A 13,477-nucleotide genomic window follows, 5' to 3' on the forward strand; every position below is an offset into this window, starting at 1 on the left:
CAGGGCCTATAAAAAGTGTGTTTTTGAGTTTTTGTGTTAGTTACTCTTAAAGGTGTCGATTCGACTCGAGTTATGTCTGGACGAGGCAAACAAGGTGGCAAGGCTCGTGCCAAGGCTAAGACCCGTTCATCGCGGGCCGGGCTCCAATTCCCCGTGGGCCGAGTGCACCGCCTGCTCCGCAAGGGCAACTACGCCGAGCGGGTTGGGGCCGGCGCGCCGGTGTACCTGGCGGCGGTGCTGGAGTACCTGACTGCCGAGATCCTGGAGCTGGCGGGCAACGCGGCCCGCGACAACAAGAAGACGCGCATCATCCCGCGCCACCTGCAGCTGGCCATTCGCAACGATGAGGAGCTCAACAAGCTGCTGGGCAAAGTCACCATCGCTCAGGGCGGCGTCCTGCCCAACATCCAGGCCGTGCTGCTGCCCAAGAAGACTGAGAGCCACCACAAGGCCAAGTAGGGCCCAAGTTTGGAAGCAACAAAAGGCTCTTTTCAGAGCCACTTCTATCATCATAAAAAAGGTGACACGACTTGGGTATATTTTTAACTTGCTCTGTTAAGTACAGCGCTGATACTCTTAAATTAAGCTTCAGTCCTAGGGTATCCTTATCTCTCTTGTTCCGTATTTCAGAGTTGGTATTTAGGAGTCGTTGTCAACAAAATTGACACTTGTGTTAGACTAATTTCAAAGTCACTGAAGCTACAAGGTTATTGACTCATCTAGGTCCACATGTGGGAGTTAGGCAAGTATCATAAGCGAGTTTTTATGAAGCCAAAGCATCTGTTGGAGGGGCTCTGAAGTGTTTTTTTGTGAATGATACACAAACTCATTTGGGGTGTCAGAAAATCAGAAAGATAGTAAATTCTGCATCTTGAAAAAATTGCTTTTAAAGAGTTGTCTTAAAATGCTTACGATACCCAGTTGTTACCTAGGCTGGAAAAATTAAGTAGATATACAAATAGAACAAGCTTGACTAATAACGATGGTGCTGGATGCTATTGATTCCAAGAGCACTAATGATTAAGGCTTACAGTTTGAAAAAAAAAAGACGAATTCTGAAAAAAACAAAGGCCGTTTTCAGAATAATGAAGTAAAAGATTCTGGTATGTTCGTATTTCTGATCAGGCATAGTAAGGTCCTTTAATTCTATGCTTTAGGAAAGATTTGGAACATATATGCCACTTGGCAGTTTTGCCATTTCAAGAAATGCAGGCACCAAGGCAATTTCTTCTGTTTCCTCTTTTATTACATTCTAATGCACTTGTTTTCAACAAATATCACACACTTGGGTACCATGCATTAAGGATATAATATTAATGAGACGCTGCCGGTCCTGAAGATAATCTAACGGGGAGAAACAAGTAAATGAAGAACAATGTAGCAAGATAAGTAAGCTCAGAATATAAGGGGAGCATAGAGGAGTAAGATCTGTGAGAGGTAACACTTGGTCTGAGGATTAAAGGAAATCGGGAAATAGAGGAAAGTGTAGGGATTCCAGCAGAAAATGAGCGTCACCAAATTCATGGCTTGTGGTATGTGCAGGCAAATGACAAAAAGTTCGATACTGGCAAATAAGGCAGAGTGGTTACAAGAGAGGAAGAGCCAGAGGGATCTCTAGGCCAGTCTACTTTCTGATATTCTTGTAGATCTCCGGGAAATTCAAAATGTATATCCCAGACTGAACATCATCATCACTACTTTCCCTGTGAATCTTAGTACTTGGCATCACCATCTACCCATTAGCATGAGCCAAAATGGTGTGGTGTCTGAGTATTCATTTTTGTGAGCCATTACTATAGCAAAACGCCAAGTTCCTTGTATGAAATGATGAAATTATGTTGAAATTCCAGAAAAGCTTAGGTAGAAGGATAACTGGTATACCAGAGTTCAGCACATAGTTTAGAGACAAGGAATATTTGTATCCACATAATTAGAAATGTACACATAACTAGGACTGCTCATTTCCCCTGAATAAATCTTCAAATAATGAGAACTTGAGAGATTACTTGGAGAAGCAATATACTGACTGCATATATCCAGGGGAGGGTGCCCTACCCAGCCAGCAGAAAGGGCCATCTGTTGTGGGCCCCTTTTGACTTAATATCTCAGTTCCCCAAGCCAGACGGCCCTGTTTACACACTCAAGAATACCAATCTGATTAGAAATTGGCCTTAGATGTGCCCGGGGAGGGGGTGGGGGACGACTGCTTCCCATCAAATCTTTTTTCCCATAGGAAAAGAGATTTTTTTCCCCATAGGATTCCTGGGAGGGGACACTCAATTACTTTTTGCTTAAGGTGTTAATTCAAGTAGAAAGCATTAGATCATTTTAACTTGGTAAAATATTAGCATCACCCTAAATCCCATGTGGAAATCATAGGTCCTGCATTTCACAAGCCCCCTCAGAAAAGAAATGGGCATGATTACATCTGACAGTCTAACCGTAGCAATAGTGTTTTCTAACTAAAAGAGAAATTAGGAATGTAAGGAAGGTCTACCCACTTGTTTTACTAGGTTGGGAGATGGAAATAACACATACACCTAATACTTAGAAAATTACAATGTATAAAGTCCACCTGTCTCCCAAAAGCAAAGATAGAAGCACTAACTAGCAGGGAAACAGTCCTTTTTCAGTGCGCATGTGGGCGGCTCTGAAAAGAGCCTTTTGGGGTGGATGGAAGACCTTCAGGATCATGCCCTCTCCCCGCGGATGCGGCGGGCAAGCTGGATGTCCTTGGGCATGATGGTGACGCGCTTGGCGTGGATGGCACACAGGTTGGTGTCCTCGAAGAGCCCCACCAGGTAGGCCTCGCACGCCTCCTGCAGCGCCATCACGGCCGAGCTCTGGAAGCGCAGGTCGGTCTTGAAATCCTGCGCGATCTCGCGCACCAACCGCTGGAACGGCAGCTTGCGGATCAGCAGCTCCGTGGACTTCTGGTAGCGGCGGATCTCGCGCAGGGCCACCGTGCCGGGCCGGTAGCGGTGCGGCTTCTTCACGCCACCCGTGGCCGGCGCGCTCTTGCGGGCCGCCTTGGTGGCCAGCTGCTTGCGTGGCGCCTTGCCGCCGGTGGACTTGCGAGCGGTCTGCTTAGTGCGAGCCATGGCTAAATGGTTCAGCTAGCATAAAGGGGCCCCCTAGCCACCTATTTATAGCGAGAGTCACAAGCTGATTGGACAAAAGAAGATCAGGACTATCCAACCGATAACCGGACTGGTTAGGACTCGAAAATTTTATTTGTTGTTGCCCCAATCCTCCGATAGTCTCAGTTATCTGTGACCTCAATTTTTTTTCATTTTTCCTGTAAAGTTGTTTGCTCTGTAACATCAATTTCCAGTAGAAATAAATACAAGCTACATAAGAAACAGAAACTTTTCTAGCAACATTAGAACAAAATAAAAACAGAAGAAATTATTTTAATAGTATTGTTTAACCCCATATATCTAAAATATTCATTTCAACATGTAATCAATATAATTGTTAGATATTTCACATTTTTTTAAATTTTGCACTGTTTGAAATCCAGTGTGTATATTACGTGTCCACTACTTTGTTCAAACTAGCCACATATCCAGTGATCAGTGGCCACAATTTTGGTTAATAGCAGCGCTGAACCATCACCCCTCAGCTTTCCTTCAAACACGAATTTTAAGAACTTTTAAATTTTTTTCAGCAAGTACAATCTGATTTGCATGTGAGGAATTAAAGGGTTAATAACTTCATAGGAAAATTCATCCTTACATGAACTTCTTTTCATTGTTAGTTAATATAAAACAATTCCATTGCAGCACAATTTATTTTTCTATTTTAGGAATGTAATTCTTTGTTTTTAAAGAGTCTAATTCCCCACCAGTAACCTATGTTTACCGCAAGCTACACACCCCTTGAGTTTGCATCTACATCCAATAGTTCCTTAGCAACTGGCAGAACCTTAGGAGAGCCTCATTGCCTGGCATCTGATACATCTGATCCTCCCCCTCCCCCCAGGGCCTAGAAATTACCAAGGCAAGTTTTTTTTTTTTTTTTTTTTTTAAGGAAAAAATGATCTAATCCCATCAGTACAGGGTCTTTTAACAATAAAAAGACCAAGAAAACGGCATTTAAAACTAGAATTTGGCATTTTTATCTTGAAACGAGTGATCATCGACTTATATAGACACCTGTTTGTATGGATGGGTGCAAGGGAGCTTGGAAAATACTTGAGAACCCAATAATAACAATGAGTATAATTGCCAGGCACCTCAGCTAACTTTTCCAATGAGAAGCCTGAGTATTTAAATTTTCCTTAGTCAGCAATGTAAAAGGTAATGTACACTGATGTGAAATTAGGTCTTTCTCAGAAATCTTAAACGGCTCCCAAAATGGCCTTTGACCTAAGATACAGGTTTGGTCTGATCCCTGAACTCAGGATGTCTAGAACCCAGAAAACAAAAATGTCTTAAAACTGCCACAAAAAGGCACATTGACCTTCCACCATGTTTGTGCTTTCCAGAGGTTCATGATGGGTAGAGGTGAAGGTGACAATACTAAAGAATGACTCACTCCACATAACCCCTCAAATCTGCCAATGCTGATGAATCAAAGTTTATAGGTTATTTCACACAGTTTAATATGGAGTGGAAGTCACTTCCTAACACAAGTTTTGAGGTTGGTGTAATTCATCTATAATGGTCCTAAGTATTATCTAGAGTATAAGAAACTTTAAAAACCTAGTGCTCAGTTCTTCCCAGAAAACTGTAGGTGGCTCTGAAAAGAGCCTTTGGTTTGACTGAGAAACTTGAGCTGCATTAAACCAATACAGACTTCTATTTGCCTTTGGCCTTGTGGTGGCTCTCAGTCTTCTTGGGCAGCAGCACGGCCTGGATGTTGGGCAGGACCCCACCCTGCGCTATGGTGACTTTACCCAGCAGCTTGTTGAGCTCCTCATCGTTGCGGATGGCCAGCTGCAGGTGGCGCGGGATGATGCGCGTCTTCTTGTTGTCGCGGGCCGCGTTGCCCGCCAGCTCCAGGATCTCGGCAGTCAGGTACTCCAGCACCGCCGCCAGGTACACCGGCGCGCCGGCCCCAACCCGCTCGGCGTAGTTGCCCTTGCGGAGCAGGCGGTGCACTCGGCCCACGGGAAACTGGAGCCCAGCCCGCGAAGACCGAGTCTTAGCCTTGGCGCGAGCCTTGCCTCCTTGTTTGCCTCGCCCGGACATGATTCAGGATCAACAACCGCTATCAAAGATAAAAACTTAAAACCGCATATTTTATAGGCCCTGCTAGGCGCGAAAAGGAAGCTGTATGATTGGCTAACATTTTACTTTCATTTAGGCCAATGGAAACGCGACTATGCAGGATGCCTACCTTGACTGGGCAAAAATTGAGCTATGACGTTACTGGAGAAAAACCACCAATCACCAGAAACCTTTATCCCGCCTCATTTGCATAAACCCTCGTCGTTGAAGAAGTGCCTTTTACTTTCCTGGCCTTTTGTTTCATTTCGATCGCAGTACTTCAGCATCCCTGAGCCTGCCAAGTCCCCTCCTGCCCCAAAGAAGGGCTCCAAGAAGTCGGTGACCAAGGCACAGAAGGATGGCAAGAAGCGCAATCGCAGCCGCAAGGAGAGCTACGTATACAAGGTGCTGAAGCAGGTCTACCCGGACACTGGCATCTCGTCCAAGGCCATGGGCATCATGAATTCGTTCGCTAACGACATCCTCGAGCACATCGCGGGCGAGGCGTCGCGCCTGGCGCATCCAGGGAGATCCAGACGGCCGTTCGCCTGCTGCTGCCTGGAGAGCTGGCCAAGCACGCAGTGTCTGAGGGTACCAAGGCTGTCACCAAGTATACCAGCTCCACGTAAATGTGTTTATAGGCGTTGCCAAACCCAAAGGCTCTTTTCAAAGCTACTTAACACTTCTCAAGAAAGAGCTGGGGCGCCTTGCCTGTCATTTCCGTGCGGAGGGGTGGAGGGGGCGGGGCGGGGGAGAGGAGGAGGAGGAGGTGTCTGCTGGATTTGGATAATATTTGAAAAGGTGACGTTTAACCCAAATTTAGTGTTAATGTGACAAATGTTCAGACAAGGAAGTGCGTTTTTGCTAGCACTTCTGGTGTCAACACTACGTTCTTTGATTCATCTAGCCCGTCTCCCCATGTTTTGACTGGACAGACAATACCTGAAAACCTCGAGAACAACAAAGACAACGCCAGGGAAATCCAGGAAGTCACTGAACTGGTGCCCTTTAGATACTAGTTTAATTTCACAGTTAGGAAGCCCCAGATTAAAATGTTTGCAGTTTAGCACATTCTTTAAGTGCGCCTGGGAGCCTGTAAGCATTGTGAATGGAAGCCATTTTTACGTGTACAGGAACTCCAGACCCATTCACTGCATAGCCCTTTTTCTCGTATCACTTTGCAGCAGACCACGATGCTGTACACTAGTGCAGGAACTAAGGAACAAGACTTCAGCTATAATGTGATCTGAACAGCTAACTCCTTAAAAGGAAAGATCGGTACCCCTGAAAAGAGCTTTTACAATTGAAAACAGCAATACAAGATACAATGCAGTCAGCCGCCAAAGCCATAGTGGGTGTGTCCCTGGAGCTTGAGAGAACAAACTACAGCGGTGACCCTCTTGCGCTTGGCACGCTGGGTGTAGGTTATGCGTCATGGTCACATTTCATAGTAAGACCTTCAGCACCCCGCAGGTCTCTGTAAGAGGAGACCGGAGATGCACTTGACTCCACCGCTGCAGGCCAGGCGCCGGATGGCGGGCCTGGTGATCCCCTGGATGTTGGCACACAGGACCTTACTGTGCCTCTTAGCACCATCATTAACAAGGCCATGTTGAGAGTACAGATAAATCGAAACTCTAAAGACAACAGTGGAAAAAAGGTGTACTCAAGGCGGGTGTGGGGGGGGGGGCGGGGGGGCAGCTGTTCATTGAATTCTTCCGACCAAATTGAAAACTAGAGAAACTCGAGAGGGAAAGACTCGCATTTCTTGTTCCGCCCCCTTCCTTGTTCCAAACAAAGGCGGAGGAGGAAGTACCCTCTACTCCTGAAGTAGCTGAGTTCATCCTGGATAAGGTGAGGCCTAAGGTGCGGTGCCCTTGGAGGGAAGAAAAGGTGCTGTGGGCTCAGAGATGTATTTTAGGCACGAAAAAGAGATTAACCAGAGAATGCAGAATGTGCTGGATGGCCTAGGGGCAGGGATGGATGGAGGCTCTTTTTAATTGTGCCCGTTTTAAGTACTTTGAATTTTGAATCATGTACACATTGTCCATAAATAAACAAACAAAACACACGTAATAATAAATGCTTCAGTAGAGATGTGCATGGAAAGCCCAAGGAGCACAGAATAAATAATATTACCAATAGAGGAGGGTGGTGTACAAAACAGCATTCTGGGCACTTGAAGTAAGAAAGTGGATATCACATTCAAGGCATCGGAAATGGTTAGTGGGACTAAAGTCTACAGGAGTGGGCTTCTCAAAACGATGACAGGATTTCAGTATAAAACCACTAGGTATGAACCATGAAATGTTTATCAAATACGATTCTGAAATATTCACAATTCAAGATGCCAATTTAGCGTTGTATGGTTATTTAAATGAAGCAGACTCTCACGTTACTTGTTAAATTAATCTAGCCGTCATAGGAGTTTCTTTGTTCCTCCGAGCATGAAGGAGAAAAAGAAAAGTACCATTGGGTCCGTTTTGGAGCTAGTAGTCTTTTTAACCAGCTAAAAAGAGATGTCAAATACAACATTGTTACCTTTGCAGCCAGCCAGGGGATCAGAATTGCAAACTGCATAGATCTGTATCTAAGGAATATGCAACAATGTCTAATGTTTGGACTTCCTAGGAGAGCTCTTACAAATCAAATGAGACTCCCACATTTTTATTAACTGAGAACAGACAACTCGGTGGTAGTTTTGAATAGTGGCAGAGAATTCCATATTGGACAGGAGAAAGAGAATCTGACAACTCTTCAGATCACATTCTTTTGACTACTTTTATGAAGGAGGATTGGAACTGTAATTTCAGGGTAGAGGAACATCTTGGTTTTTTGAGAATCATTAATTATAGACTTTCATTTTTAAGGTTAGGTTCTGAAATTTAAGTAGTTAATATTATGAGCAAGAGCAGGCCTGAATTCATATTTTACGTGAAAAATAGAAAAAAGACTGAAGAGGATTTTATCCTTCAAAAGGGCTTTATCTTCCACCATCTAGGAAGTCCTCTCTACTGTACAGATTGGCTTATTGTCAATAATAAGGGTATTGTTTGTTTTTTGTTATTTTCATATGTTTAGTATGTACATTCCTCACCATTCATGCAAGTTTTAAAATAAATTTGTTTTCTATAACCTCATATTCTTCTATGAGAACCTACTATTTAGTCTGTCTCAGCAGGTTTATAAAATAGAAGTTGTAACAGAGATGCCATAATCCATAGAGCTTAAGGAGGGCCTGCTTTCCTTAAGGAGAAACCTGACTTTCTCCCCGAGGCTGTCTCCCTCTGCAGTGTTTCTATGAGCCTTAGTTGTTATAAACTGGAAGTAGCAATGGAATGCTTCAAGCTGGGACTTTATTAGGATTCTTACATCTGAGGAATATATTCACGATAACAAAACTCACAAGAGATACTCATCAAACTAGAATTCACATATTAGTTGTAATGAGAAGTATGCCTGGCCTGACTGACCAATTTATTGGTCATAAATTGCTTTAGTAAGTCAAGAAAGTAAATGAAGTAGCCTGATTCCTAAGGAACATTTTCATAAATCTTTAACAGCACTGTAACTTCTCTCTCTTTATTCTTGGTATAATTGTATCTTAAACAGTCACACTTGCAATCTAGCATGAATTAATTGTCTCCCTGGAGGATTTTGAGGTAGAGGTCACCAACAATCCTCACACCTCACCTTTCCTTTGCTCAGATTCTAGCATTCCATCTCAACCCCCATGCACATATCTGTCATTAAATTGTTGGAATTTCACTTTTATATCATTTTACATTTGACTGCATGACTTCTTAATATCTGAGAAACATTAGAGATTTGGAACTGCTTTCAAAGAACCTCAGCCATCTATTCCTGCTCCTGTTATGACCAGGTTCTATTTCTGTACCCTTTCTAATCAACTTCTGGGAAAGAACCCCACTAAGGTTTATAAAACTGAATTCCCAGATGAGAGCCCCCAAAGATGCACTTACACATGGGAAAGGTTAGCACCCTTCAGCCTCTCAAATGTGTTGATTTAGAATCTCAATATCTGTGTGTACAAAAAAGACTACAGACTTAGAATTTTAAAAGAAAACTTTGTCATTTATAAAACTGTGCTGCAGGAAGAAAGGGAAAGGCGTGAGAAGGAGACCTGCAAGCTTAACCAAGCAGATGAGTCCAACCTCTCGTTTAGTGGCCCCCAGGTTTTCCTCTCCCTCTCCATGCAATGAAGGCAGGAGTTAGAACTTTTAGAAACCAAGACCCTGGTTCCTTGGCAAAACAAGACAAAACAAAACCAAATACCAGAAAATGGATGATCTGAGGTCACCGAGGGGTGACTTCACTACCACAAAGAGGCAAATGCCATTCTGGTCACTCTGCGATCACAGACAAGTCAGTGAAAGTGATTGTACCAGTTTCCTTATCCACAAAACAGGGGTAGAAAGCCAGCCCAGTTTCATCAAAAAGTTGTTTGGATCGAATAAGACAATATATGTATCAGGGAAATAATTAAGCATCATGCAATAAGGGAAGAAGAATTATATAGAAAGTATTGCCAATTCCAGTTATAAATCAGGCATATCATTGTAGAGCCAATGATTTTATGTGACCCAATCAGCCAGAAAAAAGGGAAATTAATTTATTTCATCATCAAGTATTTATTAAGCACCTATGATTATGTGACAAACACGATGCTAGTATGGAGGATACACAGTGAAAATAAAGCCTGTGAAAGTTCCTGCTCTTGTGGCACTTTGAGGGGAGGGGTAAGCTAGGTAATAAAAAAAATAAATTAATAAAATTCTTAATATATCAGCTCCTTAGTAAGTGATTTGGATAAAAGTAAAGCAGGAAAGGGGATAGGAAGTTGGGGATCTCAATTTTAAGGAGGGTATGCAGACAAGGCGTCGTGGAGGAGTCATTGGCATAAAGGGCTGAGTCACTTACTTGGGGGAATCTGTTCCAGGCAAAAGGAACAAGTAACCAAGTCAGGCACTTAGTGTGTTCTAGGAACTGCAAGAGGCCATTGTGGCTGGGGAAAGGGAGCTATGAGGTGAGCAGCTGTGAGCTTCTTGTGTCTTTTTCTCTTAGTCCAACTTAATTTCTGCACAGAGCCTTGACAGCCTGCATGTTTTCTAAATAGCTGCTGAAAAAAATGCCCTGCAAAGCAAGACGAGATAGCGCCACCTCTGCTAGGCTCTAGATCCAGGAAAGCAAACAGTATTATTGCAAAACCATCCCGAAAGAGGTGAATTCCAACAGAGGAGTCTTATTCTCAGCCATACCCCAGCACCAAGCACAGAGCCTGGAATGTACACTCAGTGAATGACACCCCAACAAATGTTTTTTTACAGCTTAATATAATAACCGTACATAGCACTTAGATGGTGTCTTTAGGGGAGTTTTCTTATCTCTAATCATCCCACTCTCACAAAACCCCACGCAAGCCCAATTTTGTAAACAATAATCATTTTTGAAAACATATGACAAACTTAAATAGCCCCATAAGAAGACACTGACGTTCACTAAAGCATTACTTATAGTGGCAAAAAATTGGGGACAGTCCTACTGGGTAAAACTAAGGGAGTAGATCAGGAAAATTCCTGTTTCTAGAGTTGTTCAGGTTACTGTTACTGCATAATAAGCAGCCCAAGCTCGGTGGCACAAAACATTTTATTATGTTCATGGATTCTGTGATCAGGAATTAGGTCAGAGCACAGCAGGAATGGCTGCCTGCTCCAAGATGTCTGGGGCCCCAGGTGGAGGATCACCGACTTGTGATTCTTGGGACAGCCGCTGAGGGCTGGAATCGTCTGGAAGCATCTTCACTCACATGTCTGGCAATTGACACTGGCTGTGGGCTGGGACTGTCTGCCAGAGCACTTTTATGTGGTCTGGCTTCCTAAATGTGTGGTGGCCCAGAATGTTCAGACTTTTCATGTATTCCAAAAGTGAGTCTCCCAGACACTTAATCAGAAGCTGTGACGTCCTATCTCAGGATAAAAGTCAAAATCCTAACCAGGTCCCACACAGCATTGCCAGTTGTATATAAGATGATTAAGTGGGAGGTACAAAGGTGGAAGCAGGGATTTCACCCTTAGAAAAGGTCCCTGAAAACGCAGATGAAAATGTCGTTTTACAAAAGTTGTGCAGTCCTAACGATAATTCTTGGGTATAGGACTGTCCTGAGCACAGCTGGACTTCCAGCATCTCTGGCCCTGTTCTGTCAACGCCAGTTGTGCCCTGGGCCATTGAGACAACCAAAACACCCACACGTTTTCAAAATGCCCCTCCAGGGGGTGGTACAGTTTTGTTGGTGGGGTGGGGGGAACACGTTGTTTAAAAGTTACTAGTTGGGATCCGGTGCCTAAAAGATGGATATTTGTCACAAGAGATACCTTTCCAAAATGATTCCTCGTGGGCCCCATGGTGTAATGGTTAGCACTCTAGACTTTGAATCCAGCGATCCGAGTTCAAATGTCGGTGGGACCTTGCCAACTGTTCTCGTTTTCATTTTTCTTTCTGCAATCTCGTCCCTTAAAACCAGCATTTCCCCCTGTAATCCAGCCCACCACACGTCAGTCATAATGAGCAATAGTATCTTGGTCAAGCTTCGGAAATCGGAGCCCCCCGGCTGCTGGAGCGAAGCTGTATGCAGAAAACAGCGCCACAGGGAGCAGCCACCAATCCTGTAACCTGTGCCCAGGTCTGGGGGCGGAGGGGCTGTCTCTCGGCTGTCTCCCCTGGCTTTATTCCTAGAAAGGAATCTATGTACACGTGCAAACGGACTTTCTGTTTTTAAAAGAATGGCCACATTACCCTAAAACTGGAAAAGGAAGTCTAAACTGAGACGTGGTAAATATCTGATTAGAAGCTGCTTTCCCTCGCGGCTTTGCTCTTCACTGAGCTTTCTCAGAGGGTGGCATCCGAGCCCACACAGGCAGAGCACGATGGATTAGCAGTCCCGGGCCTTAACCACTTTCAGGCCACCTCGTCCCATCTTAGCTGCAAATTCCTTAGATTTTTTCTTAGACTTATGTTAGTAATGCTTCTGTACTTCGATTAAGTTGATCCGTGTGGTACAGTTCTTCAAACTGCAGTAGCAACGAATGCGTGAGCAGCCGTTGTTGTCACCTTTGAGAATCCTAAGACAGGACAAGTTCTTTCCACTTTGCTCGGGGCAGCTTTCCACATTTTAATGATTGCTGCCCTAACCTGCCCACATCTCCAACCTCATTTGTCACCGTTCCTGTCACACACCTACCTCCAAATTAGCTTCTAGTCACAAGCCACGATAAAATTATTTCTATTCTTCCTTTTTTTTCCTCTCCACATTTTCGACCAGCAAAACTTTTTTGCCCTCCCATTTCCCCTCATGTTATGAGGTCTGATTCTCTACTTATTCCTCAAATATTAACTTAGCCCTTTCAGCCCTTCTTACTGAGGCCTTCATTGACTCCCTTCCTCTAGGCTTACGTGCCCCATCTGCTTCCTCAGCACTGAATGTCCTCTTCTCCTACCACTTCACGTTTTAATTGCTTGTTTGATAAGCCCTCCCTCCTGCTCTAGACAGCAAAGTCTCCTAGGGGAGAGACCAGTACTGTGGCCTTGTTCACCTTTCAGTTCTCAGTCCCACAGTCCCTGGTTCCTGTTAGGAGTTCAAAAATACTTGCTGAGTGCAGGGAGTTCCCTGGTTCCTAGTGGTTAGGATTCCGGGCTTTCCCTGTTTGGGGAACTGAGATCCCACAAGCTGCATGGCCAACAAAACAAAACAAACAAAAAACAAGTTGCTGAGTGCATGAAGTTTTCATCTAATCTGGTTTGATCATCCCAGAACCCAGGATAGTTCATGTCCATGCTTGGTTCCAAATCTTTCTGCTCCACTTCTTCCCAGATTTCTTCTCACTCTTTTCCTTCAATGATCCCAAGTCTACAGTGACTCTAAGAACAAGTCTTTGCCCAAGACTGGAGCAGAAGCCTCCCTGAAGGTGAATGTCAACCATGACTCTGTCTTAATGAGACCACAGCGGTAGCTAAAGTTGGGTGGGGGGATGTGTAATTGGAGCACCGAATTTTGCACTTCTGAATGAGAGTTTGAAAAGAAAGTCTCCTTTGACTACATTCTTGCCCTGTCTTCCTGAAGTATGTATGTGCCTCGTTTTGGTTACCTATTGGTTGTAGGGAGGCCAGTGCCTGCCATGGGTTTAGCCTCTGGAAAGCACTAATTACACATTTGTCCTTTGGTTGAAGATTTTTGAGTGCTGCACGGA

At 44.1% G+C, this 13,477-nt stretch overlaps 4 protein-coding genes and 1 pseudogene across 7 annotated transcripts in view; 2 read left to right on the forward strand and 3 right to left on the reverse strand.

Moving 5' to 3' along the window:
- LOC131764225 (histone H2B type 1-M-like) overlaps positions 1-13,477 on the reverse strand; it is a 44,882-nt gene that overhangs the window by 3,424 nt on the left and 27,981 nt on the right. The gene's annotated exons all lie outside the window — the stretch shown is intronic.
- On the forward strand, positions 73-459 carry LOC131763390 (histone H2A type 1-H). The gene has a single exon (XM_059075526.2). It carries the CDS (start codon positions 73-75, stop codon positions 457-459), a length of 387 nt encoding a protein of 128 aa, XP_058931509.1.
- On the reverse strand, positions 2,610-3,293 carry LOC131763378 (histone H3.1). Its single transcript, XM_059075510.2, has one exon. It carries the CDS (start codon positions 3,099-3,101, stop codon positions 2,691-2,693), a length of 411 nt encoding a protein of 136 aa, XP_058931493.1. The 5' UTR covers positions 3,102-3,293; the 3' UTR covers positions 2,610-2,690.
- On the reverse strand, positions 4,449-5,457 carry LOC131763411 (histone H2A type 1). Its single transcript, XM_059075557.2, has one exon. It carries the CDS (start codon positions 5,193-5,195, stop codon positions 4,803-4,805), a length of 393 nt encoding a protein of 130 aa, XP_058931540.1. The 5' UTR covers positions 5,196-5,457; the 3' UTR covers positions 4,449-4,802.
- On the forward strand, positions 5,367-5,842 carry LOC131763591 (histone H2B type 1-C/E/F/G/I-like; annotated as a pseudogene).

Source organism: Kogia breviceps, chromosome 10, assembly GCF_026419965.1.
Source record: "Kogia breviceps isolate mKogBre1 chromosome 10, mKogBre1 haplotype 1, whole genome shotgun sequence".
Classification (NCBI taxonomy): domain Eukaryota; kingdom Metazoa; phylum Chordata; class Mammalia; order Artiodactyla; family Physeteridae; genus Kogia; species Kogia breviceps.